The following is a 21,362-nucleotide window of genomic DNA, read 5'->3' on the forward strand; positions in this document are numbered from 1 at the left end:
CGTGTTACTGTAATTCAGCCAAATTTATTTAAAGTTATTTGTAGTTGTAAATAAGCTTGTTTGAACTTATTGGAACATATGTGAACACCCTTTTACGGAGTAATTAATCAACCTGTCATGCCATAATCTCTTTTTTTTTAGTTAAGGGAAATGTTAAAATTTATGTTACTAAATTTAGAAAATGACTTGTTTTGGGGAAGTCTGAACTTTGAGGTTTGCTAAACAATGTAGTATTAAACATTACCTCCCTGGAAAGGGTTTCATCTTTTTCTGCTTCATGTATGGCGGTCGTACGAAGACTTAATTTATCTTCTTTGCTCATATATATATATATATATATATATATATATATATGGCTAGTACCAATTTGTTGTTTTAATAGACTATAATGCTGTTTATTACAATAAAAAATAAAAATTACTCATTTCAATCAAAAAAATGTGCTGTAAATGTTAAAGCGATAATTATTATATACAAAGGGATTATGTGGGAACTCGATATTAAAATTTTAATCTCCTAAGACTCCTGACTACGGTCTACGACTCTATTAGGTTAAGAACTCTGGGGAGTTGAGAGATTATTTTTCATTGTGTCTATTATACTCCCTTCGTTCCATAATGTTCCTCAATTTTCCATTATAAGCGGTCTCCAATGCACTACTTTGACCGTTAATAATTCTAATTTCGTATTAGTACATATTATAAAAAATTGATATTTAGAAAATTTATATTGAAAAGAATCCAATGATATCCCACAAGTTAACATTTATAATCTTAATCATACTATTAATTACGTTCATAGTTTTTAAACTTTGACCATATGAATAGTAAGCATGAGGAACATTATGGAACAGAGGGAGTATATGCTAATATTGCTGTAGTTTGCTTTACTTTCGACATCTAAATAACATATTTTTCTGCACACTATCCCTAAGAGGTTAAACTATATGATTTTTCAGCAATAAACTTGTAAGAAATTTAAATTGTAATATTTAATAATTGTGATCGAGTGCTAAGTAGAACTCCTGAAATGGAAGGACAAGTGGTAAACTCTAGCACCAACAAAAAATGTCTCCTTGCAGTTAAGCAAATTCAATTGAGAATATTATGGGCATAGCAGTCCCCTTATCAAGTCATAAATAATGCAAGTAGTTCACCAACAGCAGAAAACCAACAACTGTGTTTATCTCAGAGGTTGTTTCGTCGCCATACGAAATTAACCTTCAGAAGGGTAAATTCTATTGTACCATTTCTGGGATGCAGAATCTAAGCTATTTCTGTCAAGATCATTTCTTCCCATCCTTTGTTTTCTTTTTCTATAAAAAAAAAACAAGTTTGTTTATGTTGTTCTGCATTCTTGTTTCAGAAGATGATGAATAAACAAAAGGGCAACAATTACAATGTGGTAGGTTCCCACGTTTACTAGCTCCTATCCTATTTTATTCTTCAATTACAATATTCTGTTTCCGTATATAATGTTTTTGACTTCTAGGTATTTGTAGTAGACATAATACTCGTAAAACTCATCGCTACATCAGCTGCTCGCTAAGTGTTAGTAGAGCTTCAGAAGACAGTTAACATGGAATCAAACATGGCCAGTTTTCTTTTGAACACTTCAGCTCTCGATCTTGGGCTCAGCTTGAATACAATTCACACCCAAGCTTGTGATCCCGTTGATCAAAGTAAGCCGACTGTGATCACTTTTTTTTTTTACCAGTTACGTATGTATATACTACTTCCATCTTTATAGTTGCGTTCAAATTTAATCACGTGGCGTTGTTTTCCCTTTCCCTACTAAATTATACTGCTTTTCCATAAGAAATTTCATATTATAGCCTGGAATTTTTTTAGAATTTGAGTTAAAATCATGTCTACATCATTTGCCCTCCGTGGCTTAACAAAAACATGCAAACTGAAATGAAATGTGTAATAACATAAATATCATATAAAGTGTTTTATACTTTGATTTTCTTCCATCGATCTCTTGTAGATAATATTTTGTTTTTACTAAAACAAGTGATGAATATATTCTTAATGTGAAGTGAATGTAGGAAGGCAGGGCATGCAATTGCATTCCACAATAATCCCAGGAGGTTACAATAATAACCATAACGAGATGGAGTGGCCATACCTCAAAAGTCCAAAATGCTCGAAATCCAACCCAGATGATTGTGGTGAGGACTTAGAGGGAGTTGAGAGCAAAGAACGATGGCCTTATGTTAAGGTCAATATGGATGGGGTCATTGTTGGCAGGAAGATTTGCCTCGTCGATCATCTTGGATACCCTAGCCTTGCTCTTCAACTAGAAGATATGTTTGGTAGGCTCACAATTATTATGGTTACTTCCTAAATAGCTAGTGTGATTATGAACTTCTAATTTATCAAATTATTTCAGGTGGATTTACACCATATGGTGTACGTTTGTTTCAACGTGGATCGGAGTTTATGCTGTTTTACAAGGACCGAGAGGAAAACTGGAGGTCTGCTGGTGATGTTCCATGGAAGTAGGTTTACATTACAAGGATCAATATTCTATCATTTATCCATGAATTATTATGTTTTTCTCATGAAATTTGTACAACAACATAAAGAGTTTTAACCATCATTTTCTTACGTTGTGGTCGTACATTGTGGTTGCAGGGATTTTGTAGATTGTGCAAAGAGGTTAAGGGTTGTGCGAAAGAACAGAGTTTTGCTCTCCTAACAACTTTGCCTTTGTAGCGTACGTAACTTCCTTGAGCCTGCCTGCAGCATCAAGACTTGGATATGAGTTGGATTTAGATTCATTACCTTTTCGATTGTAATGATCTAAAGTAAAACAACTAATTAATTACTTCTTCCGTTGCATAAAGGTGTTCCAGTTTTCTTATACCTAGTTTTATGTATACGAAATTTTGACCATTAATAATATCAGTCTTTGTTATGATATGTGAATGGTAATAATTCATATTAGAAGTGAATTTTGATCTACTAAAAAAAAAAGTGAAATTTGATCTAATTATGTGAATCACATATGTGATAATTTGATTGAAGTTAACGTTGGTTCTTCGAGTTTTGAATACTTCTAGCAAAAAAAAAACCTCTTTCTAACTTTCCAAGAAAACACTCCCATCAAAACCCTAATCCGCCGACAACAAAAGCAGCTCTCTGGTGGCTTGAGCTCGTTGCTCGCTCACGGTTGTCGGTGAGCCTTCTCCTTGCGTCATCCTTTTGTGCATGGGTGTGTATTAGATCGGTAGTTCTCGATTCAGGAAGAAGGATCCAAGTTTCACTTGAAGGGAAGCTTCTCCCTCCTCTAAGTTACCTCTTTTCTCGCTAGGCTTTGTAGTCATCAGATTCCATGGTTTCTTAGGGTTCACCTTTCTAGTTAGTTCAACCAAATAAGCAAAGTTTAGCCACACGTTCGGGGTGGAGGATTGTTGGCTCGAATTTTCAACCATCGGCACCTATAGATGTATCCTAAACGTCGCCGTCGATAATCTCGTCGGTAAAAGGTAAAATTAAGGGTAGGGTTTATATTTGAATTAGGAATTTCTAGTTGTAAGAATGTGATTCGATTTGTAGGGTATTTTGGTTTAATTTCGAAGTTTTCTTAGTCGATGCCGTCTTGTAGTGTCGGAAAACGTCAATCTTGACGATAACGGTAAATACTTGGAGCCGGGTTGGCCGATTTTGTGTCCCTTAGGTTCTTACCAGTGACTTGTTTCCTATGTTTACCTCCCTGCTTTTTTGGTTTAGTGGTATCTTTTTTTGGTTTGTTAGGTTTTGCTATGTTTTGGTTTGATTTGCTGATTTGGTACTAGGTTTAGTGGTATCTTGTTTGGTTTGTTAGGATTTGCTTTGTTTTAGACCTGTTCAACGGGCTGGAGGTCCATTAAAAGCCCGGATCCAGCCCGTTTGATAACGGGCTCAACCCTTTAATTTTATAAAAGGGCTGGGCTCTTAGAGGGCTGAACTATTAATGGATTATTAAAGGGTTCAGTTGGGCCCTAAAAGGATTTAAATAGGGTTATGTTTTATAAAGGGTTTGTGTTAAAAAAAAGCATTCCTATCACCGTCACTTTCTCATCTCTCTCTCTCTCCCCTCCTCAACTGCCTTCTGCCTCACTCGCCGGCTCATCATTTTCATCAAAGCCGTCACCTTTTACGGTGGCGCAGGGTTACGGTGACGCAGTGTATTAGAGAGCCTAGCATCAACAGCAGAAATCAATAGATACATCGTATCATTCAGAAAACTCTAAAGCCCTTAAATCAACAGCAGAAATCAATGGATTCATAGTATCAAAGAAGTCGACGAACTCAACCCCTTAAAACGACGACCATCCCCAAGCTCAACAAACGACGGAAACTCCCTATCCATAGTCGATCGAAGTACCAACAGTAATCAACCGAGGAGATTTTTTGGGAAATGGATTTGATGAGATTTTTTTATTTTTATTTTTGTTTAAATGAGAAGAGTTTATTTGAATCAATTAGATAATTGAGCCAAATTGGCGTTCACAATATTTTTGGATCTTTTTAAAACGGGCTGGCCCGACCCGACCCGTTTAACATCTTTGTACAGTCCGGCCCGGCCCATTAACTTTCAGCCCGGCCCGGCCCTACCCGGCCCGTTGAACATGTCTACTTGATTTTGGTTTGATGTGCTGATTTGGGTAGTACCAGTTTGGTCCCTTTTTAGTTTGGATGGAGTCACCTTTGATGTGGTTGTGGTGTGCAATTGTTGTTTTTGTTTGTATGGAATGTTATTAGACATACTATGTATGTGTGTCTATATTGGAGGATTAAGGCAATGACGGAGTTGGATTTTGTTTATAGGTTTAACAAGGCTTTGAATGGTGAAGTCCCCTCCCCCCTCTAAAGGTTGGATATCGAGTATTGAAGGAAGTGTAATAAGAAGTGTGTAATAAGAAGTGTTTTGGAGGATTTACCTTAATTGAATGTGGTATTGGGGTGTCTGTGCTAGGTTCTTTGATGAGAGAGGGAGTAGTGTGTTTTAGGAAGGGCTTGTGTTATCCAGTTTTGGTTGTTATTTGGTGTAGGATTAAGGATTAACTTTGGTTAATTCACAATTTAGGTTAGTGTTGAGATTTATTCTCAACAATTTCATAATCTTATATTGAATGATGCTCCTCATTTTTGGGAGTTTCATAGCAAGCTAATTGAGTCAGATTTACGGACTCAAGAGAGTTGTGTGGAATTCACAATGTCTCTTCATCTATCTCGTGGAATCTGTACTCTTCTGCTTCTTTTCTTGTCTCCCAAATATCACAGGTTAATCATGGATTTTCTTAGTATTTACCGGATTCCGTCTCCTATGAAGAAATCAAGCCACCAGTGACTTTTGCACGATAAATCCTAGTTGGTGGTGCAAACAAGACCCTGCCAACAAGGGGCATCGCAAGGGGATCGTACTACCTTTCAATTTTTCTGTATTATGTTTTTTGTTTACTTAGTAGTTTGTGTAATGGGCCATAAAGGCCTTAGTTTATTTAGTTTATTTAGTTTGTATCATGTAAACAATTTCAATTTATGTAAATTTTCCTATGTAAAAAAAAGAGAGGAAAAATTAACTCCAATAACCCAACCTTTGGGAGGTCTTCGGAAAACAGTCCCACTAATACGATAACTAAAGATAATTCAACCTTTAGTACCTATTATCTTTTTATAGACCTCATGACTGGTTACCGAAAAGAAAAAGTCAATAATTTACAAATTGACTTGATTTTGCAGATATAGAGCTTTTTAACAAGTTTTTTTAATTTTTTTTGCTGATTGTGACAAGTAGCCATTCATTTCCCTCCATTTCCTTCTAAAAAAGCTATGGAATTCTTGGCAAGGTTGTCATTTGCCAAAGCTCACAACCCATTGTAAGTTATGAATATGTACTATCACCGTCCAATATAACTTTCTTTTACTGGTGTTGCAAAATACTCCGATGAATATCGCGAGACTACCATGGTGTCGATTCTCTTCGCTCTTCCACCGTAACCCGCTTCTCTATCTCATCTCTCGCCTTCCATTCCTACACTCGATCCCTTTTCTCTCTCTCCTCTTCCTCACTTCCTCGCCATTTCAATTTTGCGGCAAGTTTTCTCCATAGCTTTCCCGATCAACCATCCATGCTTTCTTGCTTCGAATCATCATCGTCAAACTCCTAGCTACATGTCTGATTATAGTTGTATGAAAAGGTAATCTAACTATACCTCATGAATATCACCGTTTGCGTGTTTCTATAAAGGTCACATGTACACTTTTTTTTTTTTTATTTCTTATTGAGGAAGAGAGACATAGGAAAATTATAATTAATTATAAAAAAACAAAAATAAATCACCTCCGTTCCATAATTTTTTTTAAAAGCCAATTACCCAATGATGAAGGAGGATTATTGATTGCGATTCACGGCCCCTATCGGCTGTAGGAACATATAGATGCATAAAGCGGAATTTCAGGAAATAATTTCCTAACATCTATCACAGGATCTCATGCATAACAATAGTATAGATCAGATTAAGTCGAAAGAATAATCACCTTTGAAGTGTGTTCTCCCGTTCGTATGCAAGCTTCGAAGATCTTAGAGCCCCACTTGTTGCTCCTCTACTCAGTCCACAAGCACGAATTGAATCCCACGTATGCTAGTACGGAAGAGAACGATCACAATCTGTCTCTTGCTTTGTTTGGGATGTACGGCGTTTAGAGAATGACAGTTAGGGTTTTTGTGTTTTCTTTTTTGTGTCAGATATTCAATCACGTAGTTTCTAAATCCCTGACATTATAAGTATTATAATGTGAGAGTTTTAGGTTAACACAAAACTAAAGCCCAACATTCTTCCCTTAACAGACCGGTTGCCATCGGGCCTTTTGGGCCCATTCCAATTAATGCTTATATGTGTGACCTTATAGGATTAATATATTTTAGTTGTAGGTCCAATCAATATTGTCCTACTAATCACATTTATTCTCTAGCAAGCAAATAGGATTACTAAAATAATTAACTTATTATCTTCATAATTAATTCCTATTTATATTTAGTAATTGCCGGAAATATCTAAGGACATAATTCCTTCAATCTCCCACTTGTCCGAAGACAAGAACGCAATGCTAAATTCCTTAAGTCTCTTAATGCCAAAATTTGATAACACACTGTTATTCTCAAATTCTAGTTTCTTGATCTCCGAGTTCGAACTGTTCAAATAAAGATTAACATTTTAATCCCATTCCGCATGGCCATGCAATTTTTCAGTTCTCGCTCATCAAGAGGCCCAGACACCATTCCTATCAAATAGGAGGACTTATTCACTCTTGTATGACCATAACTCCCACTCAATTCTTAGCCCACCTGATCACTGCTTTTATAACCTCCTTTTACGGCGCGGCGTTTAACAGAGTCAAGGTTAAACTAATTGTCTCATGGTTATTAAGACATACTCATGTCTAAGGAATCCACTAAATATAGAATTTTGATTCTACTTTTAGAATCTAGTTAGGTCAAGTCTCAATGCATCAAGTATACATCCATATAATCAATTAGACATCCCTATGTCTCCATAGCCCATGGAACTGCACTATCAATTAATTACATGCTAGTCTTCACATAAATCACTTATGTCCAATTTAGTGATTTAGACTAGGGACTTAATAAGTTGTGATTTCAGTTCACTTTATAGGGTTCCATTATCAAAACGTTTTCGATAATCCTATTTGAAAACACAAGTTATTTGGACATTTTATTTAATACTAAACCAAATAATTAAATAAGAATGAACTTTTATTGATAAACATTCAAAGCATAATAAATGTCTTTACAATTGTAAACATAAAGTAAACAAACTAAAGCCATTCTCCTATATGCCTAAGCCCCATAGACCTAGTATGACTCTCATGCTTAGGTTGACCAAGCGGTTTAGTCAGAGGATCAGCCACGTTATCCTCAGTATGAACCTTGCTTACTTTCACATCCCCTCTTTCAACGATCTCTCGAATAAGATGGAATCTCCTGAGCACATGTTTGGATTTTTGGTGCGATCTGGGTTCCTTGGACTGGGAAATGGCACCATTGTTGTCACAATACAACTCAATGCCATTTTCAATGCTAGGAACTACACCAAGTTCACTAATGAACTTTTTGATCCAAACAACTTCTTTTGCTGCATCACTTGCTGCAATATACTCAGCCTCTGTTGTAGAATCTGCGATGGTACTCTGCATAGAACTCTTCCAGCTCACAGCCCCTCCATTGAGACAAAATATGAAACCAGATTGTGATCGGAAATCATCTTTGTCACTTTGGAAGCTTGCATCGGTGTATCCAGTGGCAACCAACTCATTATCTCCACCATAGACCAAGAAATCATCCTTAGTCCTTCTTAAGTACTTAAGGATATTCTTTGCTGCCATCCAGTGCGCCTCTCCTGGGTTTGACTGGTATCTGCTGCACATACTCAAAGCATATGCAACATCCGGTCGAGTGCATACCATGGCATACATAATGGACCCTACTGCAGAGGCATAAGGAACATTACTCATGCGCTTGACCTCATCAGGTGTCGAAGGACACTGAGTCTTGCCAAGTAAAATGCCATGTTGCATGGGAATGAAACCTCTTTTGGAGTTTTCCAGCTTGAACCTTGCAAGAACCTTATCAATATAAGTCTCTTGGCTAAGTCCAATCAGCCTTTTGGATCTATCTCTATGGATCCTTATTCCCAAGATGTATTCAGCTTCTCCTAGGTCTTTCATGGAAAAACAACTTTTAAGCCATTCCTTGACTGACTCAAGCATGATCTTGTCGTTTCCTATGAGAAGTATGTCATCCACATACAAGACTAGGAAAGCAATACTACTCCCACTCAACTTCTTGTATATACAAGATTCCTCTTCATTTCTGAGGAAGCCAAAAGATTTGACTGCCTCATCAAATATGAGGTTCCAACTCCGGGATGCTTGCTTAAGCCCATATATGGACTTCTTAAGCTTGCAAACTTTTCTTGGACTGTTTGGATCTTCAAAACCTTGTGGTTGTGTCATGTACACATCCTTTTTCAAGAACCCATTCAAGAAAGAGGTTTTGACGTCCATCTGCCAGATCTCATAGTCATGAAAGGCAGCGATCGCAAGAATTATCCTAATGGATTTCAGCATGGCTACTGGTGAGAAGGTTTCATCATAGTCGATACCATGAATTTGTCTAAAACCTTTTGCCACTAGTCTTGCCTTAAAGACATCAATGTTTCCATCTTTGTCCTTTTTCAGTTTGAAAATCCATTTGCAACCTATGGGTTTAACCCCATCAGGCAAAGCAACCAAGTCCCATACTTGATTTTCAAACATCGAATCCATTTCGGATCTCATGGCTTCAAGCCATTTCTCGGAGTCTTGACTCGTCAAAGCATTTGTGTAGCTAGTAGGTTCCTCATGTTCTAAAATCTCTATTTCAGAACTTTCAGTCAAAAGGAAATCAATATATCTCTTTGACGGAATGACGGTCCTACTAGACCTACGTTGGGGAACAAGAGGAGAAGTTTCCACCTCATTAGGTTGAGGGACTTCGCATGGATTATCTCCAAGTGGGACGGTAGAAGGCGCGTGAATGGAATGCACCGCCTCCTGAGCATTTTCATGCTGGGTCGTCTCTGACGAGGTGTGAGCCTCATCCATTTGTTGCTCATCTCGAATTTCTTCGAGATATACATTACTCCCACTTGTTTTTCTGGAAATAAACTCCTTTCCCAGAAAGACACCATCGCGAGCAACAAACACTTTGTTTTCGCTTTGGTTGTAGAAGTAGTATCCCTTAGTCTGTTTTGGGTAACCCACAAAAAGACACTTATCGGACTTGGGTGAAAGCTTATCAGAAAGTAAACGTTTTACATAAACTTCACAACCCCATGTCCTTAGAAAAGACAATTTTGGAACTTTTCCAGTCCACATCTCATATGGCGTCTTTTCTACTGCTTTGGACGGAGCTCTGTTGAGTGTGAATGCCGCTGTTTCAAGCGCAAATCCCCAAAATGAGGCAGGAAGGTTAGCAAGACTCATCATGGACCGAACCATATCTAATAAAGTTCGATTCCTTCTTTCGGAAACCCCATTCAACTGTGGTGTCCCTGGTGGAGTCAATTGCGAAAGTATTCCACAATCTTTCAAATGATCACCAAACTCTTGAGATAAATATTCACCACCACGATCGGATCGCAATGCTTTAATTTTCTTTCCAAGTTGGGTTTGTACTTCATTTTGGAATTCCTTGAACTTTTCAAAGGATTCCGACTTATGTCGCATGAGGTAAACATATCCAAATCTGCTCACATCATCAGTAAAAGTAATGAAATACCCGTACCCTCCCCTAGCCAAAGTACTCATAGGTCCGCAAACATCAGTATGTATGAGGGCTAAAAGATCATTGGCCCTTTCACTTGAGCCTGTGAAAGGAGACTTTGTCATTTTCCCCATTAAGCAAAACTCACATACTTCAAATGATTCAAAATCAAATGATTTGAGAATTCCATCCTTATGAAGTTTCTCTATGCGCTTTGAGCTTATGTGGCCTAATCGACAATGCCATAGGTAAGTAGGGTTCAAATCATTTGGTTTGTGTTTCTTGTTTTCTATGTGATAGATATGGTTTTGTAAGTCTAGTACATACAAACCATTTGATAATTTAGCAGAGACATAGAACATACCATTCAAATATGCTGAACAACAATTATTCATAATTTGAAATGAAAAACCTTCCGAATCCAAAATCGGAATAGAAATTATGTTCTTGGTAATAACTGGAACGTAATAACAATTATAAAGTTCTAATATTAAACCAGAAGGCAAGCGTAAACTATAATCTCCTACAGCTAAAGCAGCAACTCTTGCTCCATTGCCTACTCGGAGATCCACTTCGCCTTTGCTCAAGCTCCTACTTCTTTTTAGTCCCTGCACATTACCAATAATGTGAGATCCACAAGCGGTATCAAATACCCAAGAAGAAGTTGTAGCTAAATTAACTTCTATGACATAGATACCTGAAATTGAAGCACCAGTCTTCTTTTCCTCCAGATACTTGGGGCAGTTCCTCTTCCAATGACCAATCTTGTGGCAGTGGTAGCACTCATGTTGAGCAGCTACCTTAGCCTTTGGAGTGGCCTTTGGCTTGGTTGAAGAGTTCTTATTGGCAACTACCTTGCCCTTGTTCTTCTTCATGGGAGCCCCTTTCTTCTTGAACTGCTTACCTTTACTAACCATTAGAACATCCTTATGTTTAGGTTTACTTGGTAAGTTTCTCTCAGCCTGAATTAGTGAACCATGCAACTCTTGCAGGGTAGCCTCCCCTCCTTGCATGTAGAAGTTCAACTTAAAGTTATGAAAATCTTCAGGCAAGGATCTGATGACTATGTCAGTTGCCAGGTCCTTAGGATAAGGGAAGCCCAATTTCTCCATGGTCTGAAAATGTCCAATCAAATCGAACACATGCGGACCAACGGGCTTCCCTTCTTCCAACTTGGAATCCAGAAGTTTGCAGTTTGCTTCAAATCTTTCCAATCTAGCATTTTTCTGAAATAAAGTTTCCAGTTGCTGGATTATGCTGTAGGCATCCAGACCATCAAAACGTTTTTGATACTCTGGTTCCATGCAAGCAAGCATCAAGCATGTTACTTGCAAGGAGTTATCCTCTAGAGTTTGTCTAGCTCGCCTTTGAGCTGCAGTAGCATTTTCTGGCAGGGGTTCAGGGAGAGGATTGTCAAGAACACTTTCTTTTCCTTCCGCTCTGAGAACAATTCTCACAGCCATTTGCCATTGTAGGAAGTTGGTAGCATTCAGTTTGTCTTTTTCAATTAGAGGGCGCAAGTTAAAAGTAGAGTTGTTTGCACCAGACATGATAACTACAATAAAAAGTAAAGCAAGATTCAATATAATGTTTATCAAAAGTAGCAATAAAACAAATTCAATTCAGTACTACCCTTTATTCAAAATTAGAAGTCCCCATTGAATAAAGAATTAACCAAGATCCCCTCCCACTACAATCAAACGGACTTTGGCCCTGCTACTTTAATTTATAGTATTCGAGTTAAGTAAACATTTACTAATTATAACTAATTATAACTCTTGGTAGACAGGTTAACAACTCTTTGTATTTTCCTATCTCTTAGCTTCAAAACCCAAAACTTTGTCTTTTGATAGTTTTGTTGAGTTAAACCAAACATTAACATGTAAGTTTCAAAAACCTACCCTACTATCCCCGGAATTATAAGCAACACCCTGCTTTGGCAGAACCTATTACTCATGATCTAAGGCTTTATAGGTGTTGTATGGAAAAGCACATAAACTCAATATTATTTGGGACCTAAGTTTACTATGTTGGTTAATTAAAAGTGAACACATTGCTTTAAATAACCACATACATAAACTCAATAAGCATTTTAAGGCAATATAAAATGCATAAAAATAATTGTGATCCTAGTATGGCCCCTAAAAAATAAGCTCAAATCTTTTTGGGTTCCTGTTCATCTTTCTTGGATCTCCATCCTTGAATTTCTGATTGAACCTTCTTACTCCATCGAGCTCATAATACGAACTTTATAATCTAATTTAAGTTTTAAATTAAATTACAACAATACAGAACGATGCGCAGATCGTATTTCAAAATTTACAAGAATACAAAACGATACGCAGATCGTATTTTCTATCCTATTTTGGGCCATACTAGTCACTCGTCTGTAACAAAATATCATATATATTCCATACACGCATATAATATCAAACTATATTAAACACAAATTATTTACTTATTAACTGTTAATAAGCAAATAACTTTTCCAAAATAATTATAAAAACTTAAACAATTTAAGTTTAACATTACTTAGGAAACTTTATTATTTTAATTCAATTACTTATTTAAATATGGCTAGAATAATCTCATTAATCTTTAATTTGCATTAAAAGGAAATTTATTAATTTATGCTCAACTTAGAAAATATAATTTTCCAAAAAAAAAAATATTACCAAATCTGATTTTTGGGAAATTTATTCAATTTATAACGGTTATTTAGGGAACTTTTCAAAATTGGACCTTGATTAGGAAAATCAGATTTTCCTTAATGCATTGTGAACCTGATTTACAAAATTCCATATTATTTTTTTTTTTAATTTTTTTTTTTAAATGAACTGCAGTAGAAATCGCAGGCCACCCCAAAAGTCCAAACCCCTTAAACATGATGCATTTGCCAGCCAGCACCACCAGGGCCGCCGGCCAGCATCTGCGGCCGAGAAACCGTCACCTCGCCGGTCGACGCAGTTAACCAGACCACGCCGGTCGACGCAGTTAACCAGACCACGCCGGTCGACGCCATTAACCAGACCATGCGATAAACGCTGGCAGCAGAAGGCCAACAGCGATGGCCCGGAAGTCCGGATTCTGGACAGCAACCACCGCACGTCGAACGTGCGTGGTGTTGCTCTGCAACAGGTCGCCGCTGCCCGACCATCGCCTTTAGCAACCCTCCACCGTGGCTCCACCGTCGCAGGTGGGGCCACCCAGCCATGATGGGTTGTTCTATTTAAATTTTGGTAACAATTACCTAAATTAAATTAATCTTTATTCAACTTTTGTTAAAGATTAACAAATTTAATTAGGGTTTAATTATCCGAAAATAATGGCAAAAAATTTGAATAAATTAAAAATCCTTAAACTGAATTTTAGGGTTGTTAGAAGTTAGATTTCAATTTAAACTCTTTATTAAAATTAAATCTAACAAGAATTCAAAATTTAAGGCATAATTATCTCATTTTATTCAAATAATTCAAGAAAATAACAATTATAATCCGAAAAATTCGAATTAAATTACCAGGCAGATCTATTGAATTTTCTTAACAAATAGAATCAAAAATTTTAATTGTTATCCTTAAATTTTATGATTAATCGAATTAAACATAAAAATTAACTAAATTCAATAATTAATATACAAAAATTCCGAAAATTAGTTAAAAAATTACCAAAAAATTTCGGCTATTGTATAAAAATTAGGGGATAATCAGTAAATTTATTTAACAGATTAAAAATCAAATATTTAATTGTTAACAAATTATTTCCATGATTAATCTTATTAACCATTAAATAATTTAAAATCTGACGAATTTAATTTTAAAAAATCCGAAATTTTTTATGTAATATTAACTGTTAATTTCGACCCTGTGATAAAAATTTTGGAATTTTATAAATTTATTTTGAGCAAAAATTAATTAAATCACGATTTAATGATTCCAATCAATTAATATCATATATTAATTATGCAAATTCAAGCCATAAATAAATCTTCCCTTAATTGAATCAAATTAATAATGTTGCATACAATCATGATCATAAAATATTATGCAAGAGGCTAAAACTGATACCACTGTAGGAACATATAGATGCATAAAGCGGAATTCCAGGAAACAATTTCCTAACATCTATCACAGGATCTCATGCATAACAATAGTATAGATCAGATTTAGTCGAAAGAATAATCACCTTTGAAGCGTGTTCTCCCGTTCGTATGCAAGCTTCGAAGATCTTAGAGCCCCACTTGTTGCTCCTCTACTCAGTCCACAAGCACGAATTGAATCCCACGTATGCTAGTACGGAAGAGAACGATCACAATCTGTCTCTTGCTTTGTTTGGGATGTACGGCGTTTAGAGAATGACAGTTAGGGTTTTTTTGTTTTCTTTTTTGTGTCAGATATTCAATCACGTAGTTTCTAAATCCCTGACATTATAACTATTATAATGTGAGAGTTTTAGGTTAACACAAAACTAAAGCCCAACATTCTTCCCTTAACAGACCGGTTGCCATCGGGCCTTTTGGGCCCATTCCAATTAATGCTTATATGTGTGACCTTATAGGATTAATATATTTTAGTTGTAGGTCCAATCAATATTGTCCTACTAATCACATTTATTCTCTAGCAAGCAAATAGGATTACTAAAATAATTAACTTATTATCTTCATAATTAATTCCTATTTATATTTAGTAATTGCCGGAAATATCTAAGGACATAATTCCATCATCGGCGGCAGTTAGAACCGACGAACAAAGGAGGAGAGAGGGACAAGAATCAGGGGCGTGAAAACTTTTCAAACAACCAACAAGCAACCATAGTAACATCGAACAACCATCACAACACTAGCAACACTATAGGAAATATATAATTTATATTATTATTTTATCTATTTTTCTATAACTGATTTCTGTTATTAGTTGGTTAGGGTCTTTGTATATATTCCCTAGTCTACTTGCTTCTCAAGTGATGAATTCTGTTTTCATTCACAATATTCTGAATACAATTCTCTTCTTCTCTCTCTAATATTTTGCTCCAATTCTTCATGGTATCAGAGCAATAATCTCTGATAAAGAGATTGAGGTTTCTCAATTTGAGATTTATTCTTCGATCTTCTCAGAATTAATAGTGTTTGATCACTTAAGTTCTTGCTGGAATTTTTTGCTGCGAAATTTCTTGCGATTGTTGCGAAATTTCTTGCACAAAATCTGAAGAAATTGATTCTTACTAAAACTATCTTCTGCAATGGCGATTGGAAACACTGAAAGTGAAGGTTCTCAATCAAATTCTGAAGGTAACAACAATAATTTTGATCCTTATTTCATAGAAAATTCAGACAATCCTACTTCTAGTTTAGTTGCTGTTCCTTTTACTGGTGCGAATTTTGTTCGACGGAGTAGGAATGTTAAAAGAGCTCTAATAGCTAAGAATAAGGAAGGTTTCATTAATGGTGAATTGCTTAAACCTACTGTTAATCATAAGGATTACTTGAAGTGGAAACGAGCTGATTTTATGGTAGTAAGCTGGATTTTCAGCTCTATGAATCATGATTTAGCTGATGATTTTGGCTATATTGATAATGCTGCTGACCTATGGCTTGAATTGGCTGAAAGATTTGGACAGTCTAATGGTCCATTGATTTATCAATTAAAGAAGGAAATAGAGAATTTGACTCAAGAAAATATGACTATAGTGTCATATTACAGTAAACTGAAGAAGTTGTGGGATGAGATGCAGACTCTAAGAGCCTTTCCTACTTGTACTTGTGGTGTTATGTTGACATGTAGTTGTCAATTTTTAAAGAAAGTGGCTGTTCGAAGAAGAGGACAAAATGATGAAGTTCTTGCTTGGTTTGAATGGAGGTTTTGACAGTACCATCACTAATGTGTTAGCTATGGATCCTATGCCTAATTTGAATAGAGTGTTTTCAATTACTCAGCAGATTGAAAAACAGAAGGAAGTGAGTAATGCTGTTGTTGAGCATAACATTCTAAATAGCAGTGCCATGGCTGCACAGTTTTACAAAGGCAATCAGGTCCAGAAGAATGATGGAAATCATGGAAAGAAAGATTGGAAAGAGCTTAAGAAAGAGAAGTTGAATAGGTTTTGTACTCATTGCAAAGGGAAAGGTCATACTGCAGAACAATGTTTCAAGATAATTGGTTATCCTGATTGGTACAATTCTATCAAGGCTTCTAAAGGAAGTAACTCAAGTAACACTAGATTTGCTGCTAATGTAAATTCTGCAACTGATGCTGGTGATGATCCTCTTGATAATATAGCTGCAGACAATGGTTTGGTTAACAGTGCAATGCTTAATGCCATTTGTCAAGAAGTCATGAAGGTGATGAAAGGACAACAATCTCAGAATGCAAATACTTCTGCAGCAAGTTGCTCTTATGCTAACTATGGAGGTACTATTTCTCATTCTTTTAACTGCACTACAACTGAATTAAGTCATGATCATTTATGGATTGTTGATTCTGGTGCTTGTGATCATATGACCTTTGATGAAAATATTTTGACCAACATAAGAGTTCTTATTCAGCCTATCAAAGTTGGTTTGCCTGATGGAACTCAGATGACAGTTGAGAAAATTGGTGATACTGTCCTCAGTGATGATTTGGTCTTACATAATGTGCTACTAGTGAAAGGTTTTAGGCATAATTTACTGTCTGTTGGGAGATTGATTGAACATACTGGAATCCTAGTGACATTTACCAAAACTGGATACATTTTCCAGGACCCCTCTAATTCCAAGATACTTGGTACTGGAAAAAGGACAAATGGACTCTACTATTTTGTCAAAACTCCAGTTGATATCTGTCAAGGTAATAGTTCTCAGTTACCTAGCTGCAATACAGTTGATAGTATGGTTGATGTACATATGATGAGATTGCCAAATAAAACTTCCACTAGTATTTCGAAGACTAAGGATGATGCTAGAAATACTCTGGATTTGTTACATGCTAGATTGGGTCACCCTTCTCTGTCAAAAATGAAATTTGTGAATGCTGAATGTTGCAAAGGAATCAATGAATACAACTGTGATATCTGTTATAGTGCCAAACAGCATAAATTTCCTTTTTCTGCGAGTCACAGTAGAGCTGCTGCATGTTTTGATCTGATTCACATTGATCTTTGGGGTTCATACAGAGTCAGGAATTTAGATGGAGCTTCTTATTTCTTAACTATAGTTGATGACCATAGCAGAATAACTTGGACTTATCTGATTCATAATAAGTTGCAAGTTCAGAAAATCATCTCTGAATTCCTCTCTATGGTTCAAACTCAGTTTAATCAACTAGTGAAGAAAATTAGAACTGATAATGGCACTGAAATAATCAAAGAATCTTGTAGAAACATGTTTGCCAGCAAGGGCATTTTACATGAAAGAAGTGTGCCTTATGTTCCTCAACAGAATGGTAGAGTTGAGAGAAAACATAGAAGCTTGCTGGAAATTGCTAGAGCCCTAAGATTTCATGCAGGTCTCCCTAAGAAATTCTGGGGAGAGTGTGTTCTCACTGCTACTCATTTGATCAACAAAATCCCTTCCAAAGTCTTAAATGGGAAAACTCCTTTTGAGATCATGTTTAATACTCCTCCTGCTTATGAAAATCTCAGAGTTTTTGGCTCTCTGTGTTTTGTTCACAATTCTCACATTCAGAGAGACAAATTTGACTCAAGAACTAAAAGGTGTTTGTTCATTGGGTATCCTGCTGGATGTAAAGCTTTTAAATTATATGATCTTGACACACACAAAGTGTTTGTTTCAAGGGATGTAATATTCTTTGAGACTGTTTTTCCTTACAAACTAGCATCTGTATCTGATATTCCAATGATTACTTCTCTTCCTATGATTGATCTAAGCACTAATTCTTGTCAAACACCAATCTTAAACACTTCTTCTTCCACTGTATCCACTCCTACTCTAAATTCTTCACCCCATATTTCCCTAACTTCACCAAATGACATTGATCATCTTTCTCCTCCTACTTCTCATACTCCTTACATACAGACCACTTCTCCTAATTCTTCACAATCTATGCCTACTTCTATTACTTCTGACTCCTCTACTCATTCTCACCTTCCTCTTGTTCCTAATCAGAGTGCCATTCCTGTTCAAAGGAAATCTACAAGACCTATCAAACCTCCTGTTGTCTTAAAAATTTTTGTTGGAAGCTATGTTCCACACAGAGATGAACCAGAACCACAGACTAGTGATTCTCTTTCTTTTTCTGTTGATTCTTCTATTCCTACAGAAACAGATAATTTTGATGATGATAGTTGGTTATTAAATCTGGCTTTGGACAGTTATGATATTTGGGATTCTCTTGCCTTTTCTGTAAGTATTTCTTCCAATGATCCCAAAACCTATCATCAAGCTAAAGATGATACTAATTGGATACAAGCCATGGAGAAAGAAATCATTGCTCTTGAGAGCAATGATACTTGGGATTTAACCTTGTTACCCAAGGACAAAAAGGCAATAGGCTCCAAGTGGGTGTACAGAACAAAACTGAATCCAGATTACTCCATAGAAAAGTACAAAGCCAGATTGGTAGCTATTGGTTATCAACAAATTGAGGGCAAGGATTTCACACAAACTTTCTCTCCTGTTGCTAAACTGGCTACAGTAAGAATTGTTATTGCCTTAGCAGCTGTTAAGGGTTGGAATTTGTGTCAATTGGATGTGAATAATGCTTTTTTGCATGGATTTCTGGATGAAGAGGTGTACATGAAACCACCTGCTGGTTACACCAAAGCAAAACCAGGTGAGGTTTGCAGACTTAAAAGATCTCTTTATGGCTTGAAACAAGCTTCCAGACAATGGAACAAGGAGCTTAGCAAGTTTCTGAAAGTGTTGAAATTTCAGCAATCAACACAGGATTACTCTCTATTCACAAGAAATCTAGATGGAGAATTTCTGGTTCTCTTAGTCTATGTTGATGATATTCTGTTGACTGGAACATCATTAACTCAAATGCAAGAAGTCAAGACTGCTTTGGATAAGGCATTCACAATCAAAGATCTAGGTCAGTTGGCCTATTTCTTGGGGATTGAAATTCACAGAACTGACAAAGGTATTTTTCTTTCTCAAAGAAAATATGTCACTGATATACTTGCTGATGCTGGTATGCTTGACTGTGAAACTGCTCCTGCTCCTTTGTCCTGTGGATTGAAATTATCCACTGAAGCTGGTGATCTACTAGAAGAACCAGATGTTTACAAAAGGCTTGTTGGAAGATTGTTGTACTTGGGCATCACAAGACCAGACTTGTCTTACTGTGTTCAACATTTAAGTCAGTTTGTACACTCTCCAAGAATACCTCACTTGCGTGCTGCTCTTCATGTTCTTAAATATCTCAAAGGAACTTTGGACAATGGCTTATGGTACTCTTCCAGTTCTGACTTGCAAATCTCAGCTTACAGTGATGCTGACTGGAGTTCTTGTCAATACAGCAGCAGATCACTTAGTGCCTATGCTGTTTTCCTTGGTTCTAATCTGATATCTTGGAAAACTAAAAAGCAAAAGAGTGTGAGCAAATCTTCTGCTGAAGCAGAATACAGAAGCATGTCTGCAACTGCTAGTGAACTGGTTTGGATACAAGGCTTATTGGAAGATCTTCAAGTTCATATTCAGCTGCCTGTTACTCTTTACTGTGATAATACATCAGCTGAACATCTTGCACATAATCCAGTTTATCATGACAAAACTCAACATCTCAAACGAGAAATGCATTACATCAGAGAACAGGTGGAAGCTGGCTTCATCAACACTTCTCATGTTCCTAGTTCTCAGCAGTTAGCAGATTTGCTTACCAAACCTCTCCCTTCTTCTCAACACCACTCATTATCTGCCAAGCTTGGTCTCTTATCCAAGGTCCAGCTTGAGGGGGGAGTATAGGAAATATATAATTTATATTATTATTTTATCTATTTTTCTATAACTGATTTCTGTTATTAGTTGGTTAGGGTCTTTGTATATATTCCCTAGTCTACTTGCTTCTCAAGTGATGAATTCTGTTTTCATTCACAATATTCTGAATACAATTCTTCTTCTCTCTCTGATATTTTGCTCAAATTCTTCAAACACCGACAGTGAAGAAGAAGATCACCGGCGGCGCAAAGGAGAGAGGAAAATCCGAGGAGGGGGGAGAAGGTTTTGGCTTCCCAATCGAATAGTAGACGATGAAAATCGGTGTTTCTCGGTGAGTAAGGCAGCGAAGGATGACGTCTTGGGCTCTTGGTGGTGTTTTCTAGCGGAAGGAGATATTAGGTGGTGGTGCCCTTGGTAACCCGAACAACAAACAAGTTGGGAGTGTGTAGACACCTAAATCGTGTCTCCCTTAATGGGATGATGACGATACTATTATCCTTGCTAGGTGGTTGGTGCAACTCCGTGCGGAAGTCCCAATTGCTAAAATGTATTTCAAAATCCAAAATCCAAAGTCCCATTCCCGAGCCCGTTCCCATTACGGAACTCGGTACAAAATTCAATTTCCAAAAATCAATTTCAAAATACAAACACAATCTCACCCAATAGACCTCTCCATTGTTCTTACAATGCCTTTTCCAGTCAAAATGACATTTAGCAATCCAAAATCGGGCGCCGACCCACAAAACCGAGCATGTCGGGCCCCGTCCCGTAAAACCGAGTTCAAACACGAAATCAAAATTCAAAAACGGCTTGTTTTTAGACGCAAATCAAGACATAATCACCAAGAAAACACTACATGCCAAAGTCGTACAAACTGTACCAAGGTACAACAATACAAGACAAGGGCAAGGACGGCGTCATCGTCCTTGCTTTGGCGGATTCTAGGCCACGTCACGCGCAATTGTATTTTGGATTTTAGCCGCTTAATCCCCTATTTAAACCCTCATTTCTCAAGCATTTGGGGAGGCAGATTATCAACATATCGTCGTAATCTCGAAATTCTCTCTCAAAATCAAAATACAAAATCAAGTTCTAATTTACAGTTTCCTTCACAATTCCAAACATTTAAGGAATTGGGAGCACTAATCGGAAAGCTAACCTAGTCCTAAATAGG

At 36.7% G+C, this 21,362-nt stretch overlaps 3 protein-coding genes across 4 annotated transcripts; 2 read left to right on the forward strand and 1 right to left on the reverse strand.

The window, feature by feature from the left end:
• The first annotated feature begins 462 nt into the window (after nucleotides 1-462).
• LOC110789822 (auxin-responsive protein IAA32-like) lies at nucleotides 463-5,581 on the forward strand. Of its 2 annotated transcripts, none has more exons than XM_056840563.1 (5): nucleotides 463-1,404; nucleotides 1,492-1,681; nucleotides 2,051-2,317; nucleotides 2,395-2,503; nucleotides 2,640-5,581. In XM_056840563.1, exons 2-5 carry the CDS (start codon nucleotides 1,579-1,581, stop codon nucleotides 2,701-2,703), a joined length of 543 nt encoding a protein of 180 aa, XP_056696541.1. In that variant the 5' UTR covers nucleotides 463-1,404; nucleotides 1,492-1,578; the 3' UTR covers nucleotides 2,704-5,581. The 2 variants fall into 2 exon arrangements, with proteins under 2 accessions (XP_056696541.1, XP_021850215.1); XM_021994523.2 differs by having other exon boundaries at nucleotides 469-1,404; nucleotides 2,042-2,317.
• Nucleotides 5,582-10,550: 4,969 nt separating this feature from the next.
• On the reverse strand, nucleotides 10,551-11,519 carry LOC130469181 (uncharacterized). The gene is made up of 2 exons (XM_056838136.1): nucleotides 11,015-11,519; nucleotides 10,551-10,925 (listed from the first exon to the last, which is right to left on the reverse strand). The coding sequence occupies exons 1-2, from the start codon at nucleotides 11,427-11,429 to the stop codon at nucleotides 10,909-10,911; spliced, it is 432 nt and encodes a 143-aa protein (XP_056694114.1). The 5' UTR covers nucleotides 11,430-11,519; the 3' UTR covers nucleotides 10,551-10,908.
• Nucleotides 11,520-15,552: 4,033 nt separating this feature from the next.
• LOC130469854 (uncharacterized) lies at nucleotides 15,553-16,176 on the forward strand. Its single transcript, XM_056839361.1, has one exon. It carries the CDS (start codon nucleotides 15,553-15,555, stop codon nucleotides 16,174-16,176), a length of 624 nt encoding a protein of 207 aa, XP_056695339.1.
• Nucleotides 16,177-21,362: the final 5,186 nt, after the last annotated feature.

The sequence above is a fragment of the Spinacia oleracea genome, chromosome 3, assembly GCF_020520425.1.
Source record: "Spinacia oleracea cultivar Varoflay chromosome 3, BTI_SOV_V1, whole genome shotgun sequence".
NCBI lineage: Eukaryota > Viridiplantae > Streptophyta > Magnoliopsida > Caryophyllales > Amaranthaceae > Spinacia > Spinacia oleracea.

Excerpts from the sequence above, each read along its gene's own strand:
- LOC110789822 (XM_021994523.2), top strand. The coding sequence starts at position 1,579 with ATGGAATCAAACATGGCCAGTTTTCTTTTGAACACTTCAGCTCTCGAT. Across the intron at positions 1,682-2,041 it reads TTGTGATCCCGTTGATCAAA|TGAATGTAGGAAGGCAGGGC; the intron begins GTAAGCCGACTG and ends CTTAATGTGAAG. Across the intron at positions 2,504-2,639 it reads GCTGGTGATGTTCCATGGAA|GGATTTTGTAGATTGTGCAA; the intron begins GTAGGTTTACAT and ends TTGTGGTTGCAG.
- LOC130469181 (XM_056838136.1), bottom strand. The coding sequence starts at position 11,429 with ATGGAGAAATTGGGCTTCCCTTATCCTAAGGACCTGGCAACTGACATA.
- LOC130469854 (XM_056839361.1), top strand. The coding sequence starts at position 15,553 with ATGGCGATTGGAAACACTGAAAGTGAAGGTTCTCAATCAAATTCTGAA.